A 15,346-nucleotide genomic window follows, 5' to 3' on the forward strand; every position below is an offset into this window, starting at 1 on the left:
ATCCTTGCTTCAATATTGAAAATGCAAGCGTAATGTTAACAGAGGAAAGACAGTTACCCTTTGATGATTGATCAGACGTTTTCAAGCCATCACAAATCAATTCACAGTCGGAGAAGATGATCAAATCATATTATGGAGTATAGTTAGAAAGCAAAACTCAATTGTGCAGTGTGCTCAACATTAAACAATGCAAAAGATGACCGGAATAGAATAACCAAACAGCACTGCAGCACGCACATAGAGAGAGGTATTGTAACAAAACAAGTGGTCAATCAAAACACAGCTATCTGCGAATCAATTCACAGTCGGAGGTTAAGATGATCAAATCATATTACAAATCATAAAGCAAAACTGAAGTCTGCTCAACATTAAACAATACAAACGATAACGGGAATAAAATGTCCAAACAGCAATGCAGCACAGAGGTTTTGTAACAAAATAAGTTAAGGTCCATCAAAGGCAAACTGCATCTGAATTCTGAAGAGGTTAACGTTTAGTCGTTTACCAATACAGTCTGAATCGAACTTCAAGGTCCCATGACAATAATAAGGAGGAGCAATCAGTGCTTTCAATTTCCATGCGTTTTAAGGGATGCTTCCAATATTTCACCTTCTTCTGCAGTACTTCCAGGAAAGTCTGCAAAATAAATAAATAATAGTACGATATTAGTCGTGTAGCTAGAAAGTTTCGGCGTGTGTGACTTAGATGATATCCGACAAAATATTCCGGATACTAATGTTGTAAACTCCAAAATAGTATAAAAATATACGGAGTATAAAAATGAGATTAAGTTCTAATGAAGAGCAGCATACCTTGATGACAGAGTTTTCAAATGGCAAAGTAACCGATACAGATAAAATATCAGGGCGGCAACACCATAGAAGGCCATCTATGAGAGCTCTACATGAAGACTCGCTGGGGATGGAATTGTCACATGATACACACAGCTTCAGCTCTTGGACATCAATCGCATCAGAAGGGGGACGACCACTGAAATACCTAAGTTGGTCCTTGTCTAATTCAATCTTTACATTAAACATAAGGATAAATCAGCGAAAAGATGTTTACTTATAGTCCAGCATAGCAAGTAGATGAGTGCTAAAACTTTGAAACAATGCTTATATTTTATAAACCACATCAGACTCTGAAGCGTAAACAGGGAATCATGGCAAATACGAGTCAGTTTTGTTTTTTGTTTTTATCATTTCTGAAGCTAATTGTTAGCAATCAACCACATCAGACTCTGAAGCATAAAAAGGGAATCATGGCAAATACGAGTCAGTTTTGTTTTTTGTTTTTTTTGTTTTTATCACACTGTTTACTGAAGCTAATTGTTAGCAATCAATGTACCCCATTTCCCTCTCACTAAAATTTAATCGGAATTCTGCAAGGGTTGCTATGCTGGACTATACGGCATTCAAGGTTGTGTCGAAATCATGGGCATTTCCCTCCAATTGGGTTGTTAGAATTGATACATTTGTGTTAGTACATGACGAATAAAATAGGATGGCATTTGATCGTTCCCGAAAAAATTACAAAAAAAAAAAAAAAAGCAGTAATACCTCAGGCATCCCAATTTTATCAGTGACAGTGATGGATAAAACCTTGCAGCATTTTGATTTGCCGAGGAGCTGTTTGATGGAATAAAATGCTCGAGTATCAAGATTATTGACGGTTAGATAAAAATAGGCATTGTAACTGTTATGGCTGTTGATCACAGATGAAAGTCGCCAGCCACCATTATAGCAAAAAGTGTCCAGCTTCGGAGCTTCCATCGTAACCCTAAACAAGTAATCACAATCATGTATGCTCAAATGTTTAAGCGTTTGACTTGCAATTCTAATACACTTCTGCATACTACAGCTGAAAAATGCTATGTTTACTATTGATGGGAGTTCAGACACTAATTTGTCAAAAATGTCATTCTCGATAAAGGTCTTATAAATGCGTAATTCCCTCAAATTTTTCTTTGAAGAAGGCGTAAGAATAACCGGCCAAGGAAAATAGCAACCAATGTAGGTACAACGCTGTAAGCTTGATGTATCCACCGAGATTGTCCCACCTATAGGTACAGTTTCAGCTACATGGAGGGACTCCAGCCTACTGCAACAAGGAATAGAAATATTTGGAAGGCCAGAGCACCTGTCAAGCTTCAAAATTTTCAAGGGACATGACATAATAATATACGATAGCATTTGTTGGTCTACATCGACTCTTGACAAATTCAAAGATTGAAGTGAGACAAGCTTTGCATCTTCAATATATGGCAATCTAACTCCAAACAATTTCATACTCATCAATGATTTTGCGTAGAACAAAATCACAGGCAATGTATAATCCTTCCATATATCTGGAATAACAGAGAGCGACAATTCCTCAACTTGGTTTTGCAAAGCGATTCCAACCCATCTATAAATCCTCCCGGTAATCTCTGGGTCAATACTTGGATATTTAAGTTTAAACTTCCTAATAGAAAGATTCTTCTCGGAATATCGTCGCATTGTGGATTCAATGAAATTCATAAATCTCTCAACAGTTTCGTCACTGTAAGGATCGGTACTACTGCCCACAAATTCCCCGTCCATCTTAGGAACAAAATATTGAGGTTTAAACTCAAGCATTAAGCCAGTAGACCAAATATGAGCCCATCTTTTCGACAAAATGGTCGTTCGACACGCCTCTTCGGTACCCAGATAAGAAATGATATTATGGAGGATAGAATCAGGCAAATCTGACAATCTATCCATGTGGTTTAACTTCCCATATGCTGCTTTCTTTTCATGGACCACCATTTTCACTGAGGAATTTCGTCGAACAGTTGGTGTGCAACTCCCAAACCCTAATTGATTTGATATTTAATTGCCTTCCTACTTGAAAACTGGGGTTTGCGAGAAAAATGTCAGTAAAAATTACAGGCAATGGGCGAATAATCAGGATTTCCCGCCAAAACTGAGAAGATGATCAGAGGACATTTCCCGCCAAAAATGTGCGGAGTGTTTTGTTATTTCTTGTTCATAGAACCAACATTTTGTGAGATGTGCTAGAACTGAGAGGACTACTAATATTGGGTGTTATTTAATAACAAAATATACTGTTTTAATTATTTGTTTACATTTGATTAAAATCGTTAATACCGTTAATACGAAAATTAAGAAAAGTAAAGAAATAAATTGGTAGGAGTGATATATTACAACTAGGTACTCAAACGGATTAAGTATCCTATCTAGGGATGTCAGCGGGGCGGGTATAAGCGTGTACCCCTCCGGATCCGCCCCAGTTGGGGCGGGTATGGGTAAAGCTTTCGCGGGTGATGGGATGGGTACGGGTACAAAAATTTCACCTGCCATGGGTGGTGGGGCGGGGATGTGTTTTACATCATACCCACCAAATACCCGCCTACCCACTAATTATTAAAATAATATATATTGTTAATTATGACTTTCGATAATGTTATTTACTAATTTTATTGAAAATCTTAAACTAAGATTATAAATATGAATATTTACGGAAATTCATAGTGATTAAATTGCATTTTATTTTAAAAAGTATCAATAAAAATTATGACATAGGTGGTTGGTGGGTAAACGGGGCGAGCACGGGTGTAGATTTTCATTTGGTGGGACGGGTACGGGTATGAAAACTTGTTCCCGCCATGGGTGGTGGGGCGAGTACGGGTATGAGAATTGCTTGGTGGATACGGGTACGGGGGAGCCTATATCCACCACCACCACCACCCCCCCCCCCCCCCAAATGACATCCCCAATCCTATCACTTGTGTATATAATACAAATATATTATTGTTTTACTATGCATTTTTATATAAATATATGGTGCATACTTAACCCGTTTAAGATTAAAATAGATAGTGTCATTTTTTGAAGATTTACTCGTATGTAATGTTGTTGCATGTAATAGGGACTCCTTTAATTCAATCACATACGAAGTAATGAAATTGTTTCCCCCTTCAATTTCCCCCAATTTTCTTCCAACGTTGAGTTTCGTCGATAAATTTATTTACTTTTTACTAATTTGAAGAAAATTAGATTGATTTGTTTGTTTTTCGGAAAAAAAAACTACCTTAAGCCTTTCATATTTTTTCGTATGAGAGACGTAAGTCCGTCCTGTGCATAGCAATATTAAGCTCAATCCAACCTTCCGGCAGTGATAACGAAGGGATGAGACGGTAACTCCTGAAGACCTTCGTATGCACATCAATCTGCTGTAACATCGCGAAAATTATGTTCAGTTCTGGTCTCTCAGAGACCAGTCCCAATAGTTGCGCGTAATTCATTACGCGAAATTCGCGCACTGCTTCGTCTTCATCGCAACTGGTCGGTTAGCCTTGCTACCTTGCTACTGGTTAGATTGTAAGCTATTTTCTGTACCTGTAAGACGTTTTATTTTCTTTTAATATAATGGTTTACAATTGTCGAAAAAAAAAAAAAAATAACAGAGGGCCACATCGCAATCTCCAAACTTGGTTTTCTTGATAAATTGTACTCGAACCCAATCTTTCACATTCATTTCATCTACACTCGTAATTCTCTTAGAAAATGGAGAGTAGTCTCTTCAGCATTACCACATACATTACATCTTGGATTGTCTATTAAGCTCCGCTTTGCCCTATTGGAGTTGGACATGATACGGACCATACGGTCATGCATTTACTAACCAGAGGAATAATCTCATTTTTTGGGGTGCCCAAATCTTCCAAGGTAGTTTCCAACTACTATCATTGATGATTCCACTATTCCCATATCTAGCAGAATTGCAGATTTCACCGGAAAAAAAAGCCGGAAGAAATAGGAACCCAGAAAAAAGGTGTCACATTTATCTTCATCAGGGCCTGTAAGACCATCAGTAGGCAGATAATCCGCAAAAACATGTCGATCTCACATCTCCCATTGTAATATTTGAACCTGAGAACCCTAGCCCAAGGCGAATTTGGTTCCGTCAAAAGACGCCATCCTAATTTAGCCATGAAAGCTGCATTAGCTTGCCTCATTGAACCTTAAGCCTAGAGTCCTAGACCCCCCACCCCTTCTCCTTCATAACATTCTCCCATTATATATTTCAATTAGTTTGTGATCATTTTATGACAAAATGTAACCATTATCTTATAAATAAGAATTTGTGGATGGCAACTTTTTATCATAAAATGTTTACCTTTCCTCCGTCATACAGGGGAGACCAAATGTTCGTCATTTCAGTGGAGAGATACTTACACAGTTTTCAAGCAACCCAAACCATACAGTAGGAGGCAGGATGATCACGTCATATTACTCAGCAAAACTCAACTTTGTTCAATAAGAAAATACAGCAAAATATAGCTGAAATAATGACCAAGAACAATTTTTAACACAAAATAAGAGTTGTCATTCAGATACGGAGTAAAAAAGGATATCAAATGTTTTTAACTGCCACCCTTTTTCTAGTCCATTAAGTTCAAGCTGGATTTGAAGTCAGTAGTAGGTAGTACAATTTACCAATAGAGTCGTAGACGAAGATCAAGGTCATAATTAGAAAATAAGTCGGAGCAATTAGTGCCTTCAATTTCCATGCGTTTCAAGGGATGCTTCCAATATTTTACCTGGTTCTCAAGTATTTCAAGCAAAGTCTGCAAAACCAGTAACATTCAAATAATGCGACATTAGCAGATTGGTGGTGTAGCAAAATATGTAATGGTAAAAGTAATCAATTTAAACGGAGACAATGTCATGGGACGATGGACTACAAAAGTATCTCATGTAGACCAAGAAGCTATTAGCAAATGTACAGCATGATGTGCAAATATGCAGAAAACGACGAAGCATGTCGTATCATGGAAACTGTGACAGAATGTATAATGTACTTAGCACTAATGAAAGTCAGCATACCCTGATAATATTGTTATCATATGGTATGGTAACGGATAAACATAGAATATCAGGGCGGCAACACCATAGCAGGCCGTCTATGAGAGCTTTACATGTTGACTCTCCAAGGACGGAAGTGGGAGTGGAGCATGATACAGACAGCTTCAGCTCTTGGACATGACAAGGTTCATCACGATATTGACGAATCTTGCTAAGTCGGTCCATGTCAACTTCAATCTTTACATTCAACACAAGGATCAATTAGTAACAATAAATTCACTTTACTGTCAACAAAAAAATACACTTACAGTACAGTACCGAAGAGAAGCGTGCCAAAACTATCGAGTTTACACCACAGTACGACACTAAACCCTTGAACTTAATCAGATTTTAAAGTTTAGGATACACCAGTTTCATGTTTAGAATTATAAACCTCAAACCTGTCTCCGTAACTCCCACTGTCAAAGATTAATTTTTTTTTCCGTCTCCTCCTTGATCTCAACCCAAATTGGAAAAACTGACTTGACACGGTTTGACCCCAACCTGAACCTTTCGTGGACCCGAACAATACAATATAAAGTAGAGCCGAATCCAAATTAGCTTGATCAGCGATTTTCCAACCTAACTTTACTGTGTTCTAAAATCTAAATGACTCGAAAACACCTCAAACAACTTATTTGTAACAAGAACATTAATAATCGCATTAAAGCAACACGAAAGATCCAGCCGAACTCACTTCAATCCTAATAACCTGAACCTGAGCTGGCCCTGAGATGAAATGAACCAAGCCAATTGCCACAGATACTCTCCACTCTATGTACTTACAGGGGAAAAAACACCAGCAGCATAAAAAGCTCGAAACAATGCTCATAAACCACACCAAACTCCGAACCTTAGACAACAATGGCAATTAAGACCTCTTGTTCATCACTGTTTTCTAAAGCTAACCATTTACAATCAAAGTACCCCATTGTTCCTCTAATTAGAATGATAACTGAACTCTGCTGGTGAATATCCATGGCATTCATGGCTGCGTATAGAGCTCAAAAGATTTATGATTTCGTGTTAGTACATGACAAATAAAACAGGATAACATGTGATCATTCTCAAACAAACATCACAATTGATTAGCTATTGATTAGAAATACCTCAGGTACGTCATGTGCATCATTGAGAATGATGGACAAAACCTTGCAGCACTTAGATTTTCTGAGGAGGTTCTTGATTCTGACCAATGCTCGATTATCAAGTTTAGCTATATTTAGATGAAGATAAGCATTGTATTTGCTTTGACTGTTGATTACAGATGAAAGCTGCAAGTCACCATTATAGCAAAAAATGTCCAGCTCCGGAACATCAACCACAACATTAATCAAGTCATAACAATCATGTATTCCCAACTCTTTTAGTGTCTGACTTGCAATTCTCATATTCATTGGCATGGTACAGCCGTAAAATGCCATGTTCTCCATTGACGGAAGTTCAGACACTAATTTGTCAAAAATATCATCCATGATCACGACACCATAAATGTGTAAGACCCTCAAATTTTTCTTTGAAGCAGGCGTAAGAAGAAGTGGCCAAGGATCATCTTCATGGTAACCAAAATAGGTACAACGCTGAATACTCGATGTATCCACCAAGACTGTCCCACCTATAGGTATACTTCGAGTTACATTGAGCGATTCCAGTCTACTGCAACTAGGAATTGAAATATTTTGAAAACCGGAACAACTGTCAAGCCTCAAAATTTTCAAGGGACATTGACATAATAATGTCTTGTAGCATGTTTTCGTCTATATTGACCTCGGTCATAACTAAAGATTGCAGAGAACTAAGCTTCAAATTTTCAAAATGTGGCACTCTAACCCTACAAAATGTCAAATTTATCAATGATTTTGCTAAGAACAAAATCGCGGGCAATCCATAAGAGGGAGAACCCTCAGGAATAACATAGAGCGACAATTCCTCAACTTGGTTTCGCAAAGCGATTCCAAGCCATCCATCAATTCTCCCACATATCTCTTGATCAATGGTTGGATATTCAAGTTTAAGGTTCCTTATAGATAGATTTTTCTCGGAATATCGTTGCATTGTGATTTCTATGAAATTCACAAGCCTCTCAATAGTTTTCGTATCGTAAGGACCTTCTATACTATTCAAATACCCATCCACAAAAACTCCATCTTTCTTAGGAACAAAAAACTGAGGCCTAAAATCAAGAATTAAGCCAGTGGACCAAATATGAATCCATCTTTTTGACAAAATGGTCGTTCGACACGCTTCTTCGGTACCCAGAAAAGAAATGATATGATGGATGATAGAATCCGGCAAATCTGATATTCTATCTTTAGTATCTAACTGCCCAAATGTTGCTTTCTTTCTATCGACCATCATTTTCACAGAGAAATTTCGTCGAACAGGTGGTGTGCAATGCCCAGAACCTAATTATTATATCTCTAATATGAAAATTAGGGTTTTGTGAGAAAAATGAAGATGAAATTGCTGCCCATTTAAGAGTTATGAGAATGGCCAAAATTCTGGGAGAAACTCAGACAAAAATTCCCGCCAAAAGCATGACTGTTGTGGCACGGTCGTCGGTCGCACGGAACATGGTTTGTGTTTTGTGGCATAAAGGTCAAATCGCTATTTACTAAATGAATCGGCGAAATTTCAACTTTTTCCGCTTAAAACATATTTTCTAGAATAGTGCTTGTTATTTTTGACATATATTATAGTTGTTGACATGATAAGTTATAAATGAACATAATCTTTTGTATTTAAATATTTATAACATTTAATATTTTACATTCTACACAAATTTATTTCCGATTTTTTAGGATAAGGAAATTCTTTTTTTTTTAAAAACTTATTGATAAAAATTTATTGACTTTTTATTATAAGAAGTTGCGGCTAAAAAATATAGTATTAGTAAATATTTATTAAGTAAATATTTGTTAAAAATTCATTGACTTTTTATGATAAAAATTTGCAGCTAAAAATTATGTTATTAGTAAATATTTGTAAACTAACATCATTAATTTCTCGGTAAAAAAAATACTCATTTTATTACTTCTTACGATTTAAATTTTTATTTATTTCTCTAATCGAAATACATTAAGGAGAAAAATGAAAAATAAGTAAATTGTCAATTTAAATTCTATAAATAATACACTAAAAAGTAAAACTCTATAAATACCGTGCACATAATGCACGAGGTTTATATTAGTAACTCTATACTAAAACTAGTATAAGTATAAGTATATAACTCTTGCAAATATTATTATTATTATTATTATTATTATTATTGGTAACCATTTTCACTAGTCATTGACATTTAAATAATTTGTTTAAAAAATCGAACATGATTGTCCAAAACTGGTCAAAAAATGGTTTTTATAAGTAAAATACTAAAGTGATACGGTGTAATAAAAACACTGTTGCGTTCCAGGGGTGTTTCCCTTCTCCCTCTCCCCTTTCCCCACCCATGGTAGGTTCCGGTATCTTGAACGTCGGTCGTTGTTGTGTCTGGTCAATGAGAATAGCTCATCTTGGTGGCGATTTTCTGTTAGTGGTAGTGGTTTTGGGACGATCTGGTGTTTCCCCTCCCCTTTGCCCCATCGCCCGCTAGATCGGTTCGCTTGGAATTTGGAGTCTCAGTGGTCTGATGTTCGTTGGGTGTGTCGTGTCTTTCGTGGTTGGTCTGTCGAGTCCGGCTGCCTTTTGGTTGGAGTGAGGTCATGTTTGTTGGGGGTGCTTTCCTTTCTGTTTGAGGTGTGTTGGGTAGGGTGGTTTTGGGATTTCGGTGGTTATGTTGGTCGGGGTCGGAGGCGCTGGTCTTCTCGTCTTTTGAATGTTGTTTCTTTTTATTTTCCTGCCTTGTCTTTATCTCCTAATAACCTCCTTCTATAGGAGTCTTAGTCGTCTCTTTAGTGGTATGCCAAGTCCCTTAAACGATGTTAGTTGGTGTTGTGGTGCTTGTGTCTCTGGGGTTCGGGTTACACATTGCATGTTGGATTTCTCGGTCCGTTTGTCCTATGATCAATGGGTGAGATCTCTAAGGTGTAGGAGATTTATCTCCGCCGAGGGCAGACTTCGTCTTGCCTTTCATCTTTTCTTTTTACGTTCATTTCGCAAGAGCGTAAGTACACCCTGTTATTGTCACTCCGGCGTTCGTATGTATCGACGGTATTTGGAGGTCTTCCGTGTTAATGAAGATGATATCAACGTTCGTGACCAAGCTGCCGACTTTTGCCATTCTACCATCGTTATTCTTGCTTATCTTAATGTCACAATTTTTCTTTTAAATAAATGTTATGTAATATCGTTGTATGGCGTTGTAGTGCTAAATTTAGTTGTCAAGTGTCTGGTGCTACCTAGTCGAGTATCTTACTTTGTATTGATTACAATAATGCAAGTTATTCACCTTCTGTAAAAAAAAAACACTGTTCGAATTTGGCATATTCATCCCAAAATACTAAAATGATACGGTATAATCCTTAATCTTCAAAGCCTATTTATAGTAGCTCTCCGGCTCTACTACACTTGACCACTGATAACACAATCACAATTTTTTAGCTGCCGGTTCTATTTAACTTACCAAATCTTACTATATCAGCATTCCGACTGCAACTCAATAGCAGTGCGGACCTAGGACTTAAGTAAGGGGGCACAAAATTTTTTTCCTCGATCACTTATGATTTTTTTTTCCGCAAAGTAATTTATTTGGAATTTTTCTACACAACACTTAAGTTTGATGTAAAAGCGTTGAAAAATACCGTAAAGTAATTTATTTGGAATTTTTCTCCACAACACTTAAAAGTTTGATGTAAAAGCGTTGAAAAATAATACTCTAGTCTCTTAATATATAAAATAATTTAGTGCTTATTTTAACAAATGCGTAAAAGTGGCCCAATGGATGAGACTTGAAAGGTAAGATGTTAATTTACTATGGGGTCTAGGAAACAAGTCCATTTCCAAGCAATTTTTTACAATTAAATTGAAAATTACAACAATTAAATGATAAGGGCCCCCTCCCCCCCAAAACCCCCTAGGTCCGCCCATGCTCAATAGTATCAATATTTATAAAATACCTCGATAATAGTGACCCGACAAAATAGAATCGACTCGATTAACCCGATCAACCACACGAAATCAAGACCAGTACTTGACCAGAACCCAAATGAACCTTAGCAAATATAACACGACCCGAACATTTATTGTCGTACACTAATCATTATTTATAAAATAGCTCGATAATAGTGACCCGAAATAACCCAACCCGATTCGAACTCTTCCAACTTGAAATTGGCCAGCCCCCGAACTAACCTAACCCAACCTGACCCAATTAACCTGTTTACTAGGTCTAATAAGTCGATCACAAAATCTCATTTGTGACGGCACATATCCATCACTTTGAAGTGACGGATACCATTTTCCCTCACAAATGGCCCAAATAGAGGAGAGAGGGAAGCACATGGGGTGCTCCCACCTTGTCCCCCCTATTCGTTTTGTGAGTGGCATTATCCGTCACTTGCTCCGACCCGTCTTCAGCAAGACTAAGACTATGTTTGGCAAGGCATTTCAGGTACCTGATTTGACCAAGCAACCTGATTTGACTAATATTTCAGGTAGTTGTTTTACCTGGTGCTGTTTGGCAAAGTCATTTCAGTCACTGAAATGACTTTTCGCGTACTGAAATGAAAAGCTACTTCAGGTAGCTTTTTAAAGTTTCAGGTAGCTGAAATGTTTTACTTTACATATTTACCCTTTATTTAAATTAATTTATTATAATTATTAATGTCCTTTTTTGTCATTTTACAAAAAATCACTTACCTTTTCAGTTAGTTTTACCAAACACTTTACAATTAATCAGCTACCTTATCAGTTTTCAATTTTCAATTTTTTCGACCTTTTTAATTTCAATCATCTTATCGGTTTCGATGACTTTTTTCGGTTTCAAGATCTTTTCACCGGTCATTTTACCAAACAGATCATAATTGTAAGTCGATAACCAACTAACCCGACCCAATTGACCCCTTTCTAAATTATAGGGAAAAATGAATCACGTTTAATTTCCTACTTGTCAAACTTAATTTCTCATCTCTCAAAATGAAAACGTGTGTGTTTCCAAAACTTGGTTAATTTCATCTTCATACATTACTCGCCTCATTTTGTGGAGTATTAATCAGCAATCGCTGGTCGGCATTACGCGTTTCGCCTTCAGGTAAAGCTCCGTTCTGTTGCGTAACTCAGTTTTTCCAACGTTACAGTTGCACACCACCTGTTCGACGAAATTCCTCACTGAAAATGAAACCCGATTGCAAGAAAACAAAAACTGGGCAGTTGAATAATGTGGACATGTTATCAGATTTACCAGATTTTATCGTACATCATATTATTTCTTTTCTGGGTACGAAGGAGGCGTATAGAACTTGTATCTTGTCAAAAAGATGGGCTCATATTTCGGCTACAAACCCAATTCTTGAGTTTCATTGTTATTGTATGGCGGAGAATTCATACGCGAGGTATTGGCCCTCTAAGGAAGTCTCTGCAAGATTATTAGGATATATGGATACAAGATTGCAAAGATACTCTATAAAAAACCTGCGTGTAAGGACGCTCATACTTAGATTTCCGAATTCTGATCAAGTGTTGGGTTGCGATGTTGAAGAAACAGACTTATCTAGCAAAGTTGATGAGTGGCTTCGGATAGCTGTGCGTAATCAGGTTGAAATACTTGATCTTGATGGTCCTAGTAACTATCAATTGCCTGACATTTTACTCTCTGCAAAATCTCTAAGACGACTTGATTGTTCTTATATCGAAATACCATACTACAACAAAGCTATAAATCTTGAATCTCTTCAGACTTTGGTGTTGTCTGATGTCGTTGTAGAGGAACGTATGCTAAATCATATCATTAGTTCGTCCCGATTGTTGAAATGTTTGTCGGTGGAGGATTGCTTTGGCTTCGACACTATGGTCATTCCTTCTTCTAGTCAACTGAAGAAGCTTACTTTAACTGAAACTTCTTCAGCTGAAAATAGGACATTCATTATTGAGACTTCGAGTATTACGGATTTTAAGTTCTCAGAGTTCGAGTTTAATGATCAATGGCCGGTTATGTCAAAGCCTGGTTCCTTGAAAAATTTGAGGGAACTGACTGTCTCTTCTTCTGGTATTACAGACGAGGATCTTGGCAAACTACTACCTGAATTAGCCTCATTAAAGATTTTGCGGTTATTCGACTGTTATACGCTGAAAACTTTCAAGATTTCAAATACTCGGCTAAAGAAGATCTACTTTAGTGATTGCTCTGCTTTGTTAGATTGATGCTCCACGTTTGACGTACTTCGAATGTGTAGGGGAATTTGACCCTCATCGTGCTATCACCATCAGTAGTCGAGCTCGTTGTGATATCTCTATTGACACTAGACCTGATTGCCTTGATACTGGAGGATTTTTCAAATTGAAAAGGCTAATGACAGGACTAAGCCGCTGCAATGCTCTGAAAATTTCGCTAATTGACTACTATGATGAGGTATATTATAATTTCTTAGAGTACAGATGAATTGCTTAACATGGATTCCAATCTTCTTTTGGTTCATCCGTGAAAGCCGCTTTGATTGTCTATATTAATTAAACTAACAAATTTTTTATTGCTGTATACTATGAAGTCTCTAAGTGATGTTATCAAATTTGATGAAGAAGAGCTCAGAGATGTTAATCCTGGACCCCCACGCAATATCAGCACCCTGAAGCTAATCCTCTGTGAAGGGATACTCTCAAGATCATCTATTTCAGCTTTTCTGAATGGTTTATTCTGGACGTGCCACCCTCGTATTATTTCTTTTCAAATTCGTTTAAACGACCCTAATTTGATGATCGAGGTATGTTCATGTCTTTGCTTTCTTATCTTTTCGAATACAATTTGCGATTTGCTTGCTCCGACTTTGAGCAATGTATCACGGTCAGTGACTTTGACCCGGAACATTAAGTTTACCATATATTTGTGCTGCATCTATGTTGATTTGCTGACAGCTCTGTCTGCTACAAAGTATGCTATTAGTCTATTACGCATTTTATTTAAGATTTCCGAAATTTATTCGAGGTTACCCTATACTATTACCCCGCTGCCTTTAATTTACGGCTCTGCCACTACACCTAAGTTTAATAAACAGGAGCCACCTCAGTGAATGACTCCACCAGTGATACTGGTAACCATTCAGTAGTGACCTGATAATACACCTAAAATAAACCGAAACCTGAAATAACCTAACCCAACTATTCCTTTCCCAAAGTGCGTAACTACCCTGACACGAATGTGCCTATTTACTTGCTCTAATTCCAATGACAAATTAAACACAAAGTTTCTGGTTTAACTAGTTTTTATCGCAAGATTAAGAAGAGAAGATTGAAGCACGGCATTTAAATTTTGTATTGGTCTTTTTTCCAATAATGATGAAAAAGTACGAAAGTATCTCAAGATTCAAATTATTGCAAGGTCTGTTACCGAGTCTCATGATTCAAAATTCGCCATTTTATGTAGCTAGTTTAGCAGATGTTTTTTCAAAGTGTTTCTCTCATTTATTTAACTCATTGAATTGGTTTTGTGTGTTTGCAGCATTTGAAGAGTGAACTAGAAAATATGGCAAATTGTCAGAGTCATCCATTAAAACGGGTTGAAGGTCCTAATTGCTCGAATTTACGCAACTCAACCATTGTCAATGTCCAGATGAGATTGCATTGGAGAACAGGCGGTGTGCTGATTTCGAAGCAGGATATTACAGCTTCATAAATATGTACTAAGGCCGGAAAAGAATGGAGCTATGAGATTTTACTGTGTTAGTTTTAGTCATTGGAGTTAATGAAATATGCATGGTCATAAATATCTTGACCGCGCGCGTATGGTAACTTGTTTGTTTGTAGATATTATTTCCAATTCAATTTCCTATTTTAATTGTAATTTGTACACTTTCCTTCTTCTAGAGTTTTTGTATCCTTAGGTTATTATATTTTCTCTACTGTATAACAAAACCGTATTGTATATTTGTGCTCAGCCCTAATTGGCTTTACTATATATGAATGAATAAGGAGACACACATTCAATCAAGTTCTTCAACTCTTAGCCTCGAGTTTTAGATCCAAGTTTTACACTCAGAGAATATGATGACCGATTGCAATAACCCAAAACATGGGGATAGGCTCTCAGATTTACCGGATTTTATCATAAATCAGATAATTTCTTATTTGGATACGGAAGAGGCGTATAGAACTAGCGTCTTGTCTAAAAGATGGAATCAAGTCTTCACTACGAACGCAATTCTTGATTTTTATCATTATAAATTTTGTGATGAAACTGCTTCAACACTTTTGGAATATTTGAATTACTGTTGGGTTGCAAAGTTGACGAGTGGCTTGAAATAGCCTTGCGTAACCGAGTTGCGGAAATTGTACTTGAAGGTCCTGCTGATTACAAATTACCCCGT

At 37.0% G+C, this 15,346-nt stretch overlaps 4 protein-coding genes across 5 annotated transcripts; 1 reads left to right on the plus strand and 3 right to left on the minus strand.

Annotated features, from left to right (window-relative positions):
- Positions 1-271: 271 nt before the first annotated feature.
- LOC141609463 (F-box/LRR-repeat protein At4g14103-like) lies at positions 272-3,194 on the minus strand. Its single transcript, XM_074428512.1, has 3 exons — positions 1,563-3,194; positions 813-1,025; positions 272-636 (listed from the first exon to the last, which is right to left on the minus strand). Exons 1-3 carry the CDS (start codon positions 2,790-2,792, stop codon positions 502-504), a joined length of 1,578 nt encoding a protein of 525 aa, XP_074284613.1. The 5' UTR covers positions 2,793-3,194; the 3' UTR covers positions 272-501.
- A 2,113-nt stretch (positions 3,195-5,307) lies between these two features.
- LOC141606659 (uncharacterized) lies at positions 5,308-8,445 on the minus strand. Its single transcript, XM_074425872.1, has 3 exons — positions 7,004-8,445; positions 5,877-6,092; positions 5,308-5,617 (listed from the first exon to the last, which is right to left on the minus strand). Exons 1-3 carry the CDS (start codon positions 7,367-7,369, stop codon positions 5,483-5,485), a joined length of 717 nt encoding a protein of 238 aa, XP_074281973.1. The 5' UTR covers positions 7,370-8,445; the 3' UTR covers positions 5,308-5,482.
- LOC141608761 (F-box/LRR-repeat protein At3g59200-like) lies at positions 7,593-8,252 on the minus strand. The gene has a single exon (XM_074428105.1). The coding sequence runs from the start codon at positions 8,250-8,252 to the stop codon at positions 7,593-7,595; it is 660 nt and encodes a 219-aa protein (XP_074284206.1).
- Positions 8,446-11,866: 3,421 nt separating the features above from the next.
- On the plus strand, positions 11,867-14,717 carry LOC141609464 (uncharacterized). 2 transcript variants are annotated; one of them, XM_074428513.1, is made up of 3 exons: positions 11,867-13,398; positions 13,535-13,747; positions 14,482-14,717. In XM_074428513.1, the coding sequence occupies exons 1-3, from the start codon at positions 13,339-13,341 to the stop codon at positions 14,653-14,655; spliced, it is 447 nt and encodes a 148-aa protein (XP_074284614.1). In that variant the 5' UTR covers positions 11,867-13,338; the 3' UTR covers positions 14,656-14,717. The 2 variants fall into 2 exon arrangements, 1 of the variants encoding a protein (XP_074284614.1); XR_012527433.1 differs by lacking the exon at positions 14,482-14,717.
- The last annotated feature ends 629 nt before the right edge of the window (positions 14,718-15,346 follow it).

Source organism: Silene latifolia, chromosome 10, assembly GCF_048544455.1.
Source record: "Silene latifolia isolate original U9 population chromosome 10, ASM4854445v1, whole genome shotgun sequence".
Taxonomy (NCBI): domain Eukaryota; kingdom Viridiplantae; phylum Streptophyta; class Magnoliopsida; order Caryophyllales; family Caryophyllaceae; genus Silene; species Silene latifolia.

Excerpts from the sequence above, each read along its gene's own strand:
- LOC141609463 (XM_074428512.1), bottom strand. The coding sequence starts at position 2,792 with ATGGTGGTCCATGAAAAGAAAGCAGCATATGGGAAGTTAAACCACATG. Across the intron at positions 1,026-1,562 it reads ATAAAATTGGGATGCCTGAG|ATTGAATTAGACAAGGACCA; the intron begins GTATTACTGCTT and ends TTTAATGTAAAG. Across the intron at positions 637-812 it reads TTGAAAACTCTGTCATCAAG|ACTTTCCTGGAAGTACTGCA; the intron begins GTATGCTGCTCT and ends TTTATTTTGCAG.
- LOC141606659 (XM_074425872.1), bottom strand. The coding sequence starts at position 7,369 with ATGGATGATATTTTTGACAAATTAGTGTCTGAACTTCCGTCAATGGAG. Across the intron at positions 6,093-7,003 it reads ATGCACATGACGTACCTGAG|ATTGAAGTTGACATGGACCG; the intron begins GTATTTCTAATC and ends TTGAATGTAAAG. Across the intron at positions 5,618-5,876 it reads ATGATAACAATATTATCAGG|ACTTTGCTTGAAATACTTGA; the intron begins GTATGCTGACTT and ends CTGGTTTTGCAG.
- LOC141608761 (XM_074428105.1), bottom strand. The coding sequence starts at position 8,252 with ATGATGGTCGATAGAAAGAAAGCAACATTTGGGCAGTTAGATACTAAA.
- LOC141609464 (XM_074428513.1), top strand. The coding sequence starts at position 13,339 with ATGACAGGACTAAGCCGCTGCAATGCTCTGAAAATTTCGCTAATTGAC. Across the intron at positions 13,399-13,534 it reads TAATTGACTACTATGATGAG|TCTCTAAGTGATGTTATCAA; the intron begins GTATATTATAAT and ends TATACTATGAAG. Across the intron at positions 13,748-14,481 it reads ACCCTAATTTGATGATCGAG|CATTTGAAGAGTGAACTAGA; the intron begins GTATGTTCATGT and ends GTGTGTTTGCAG.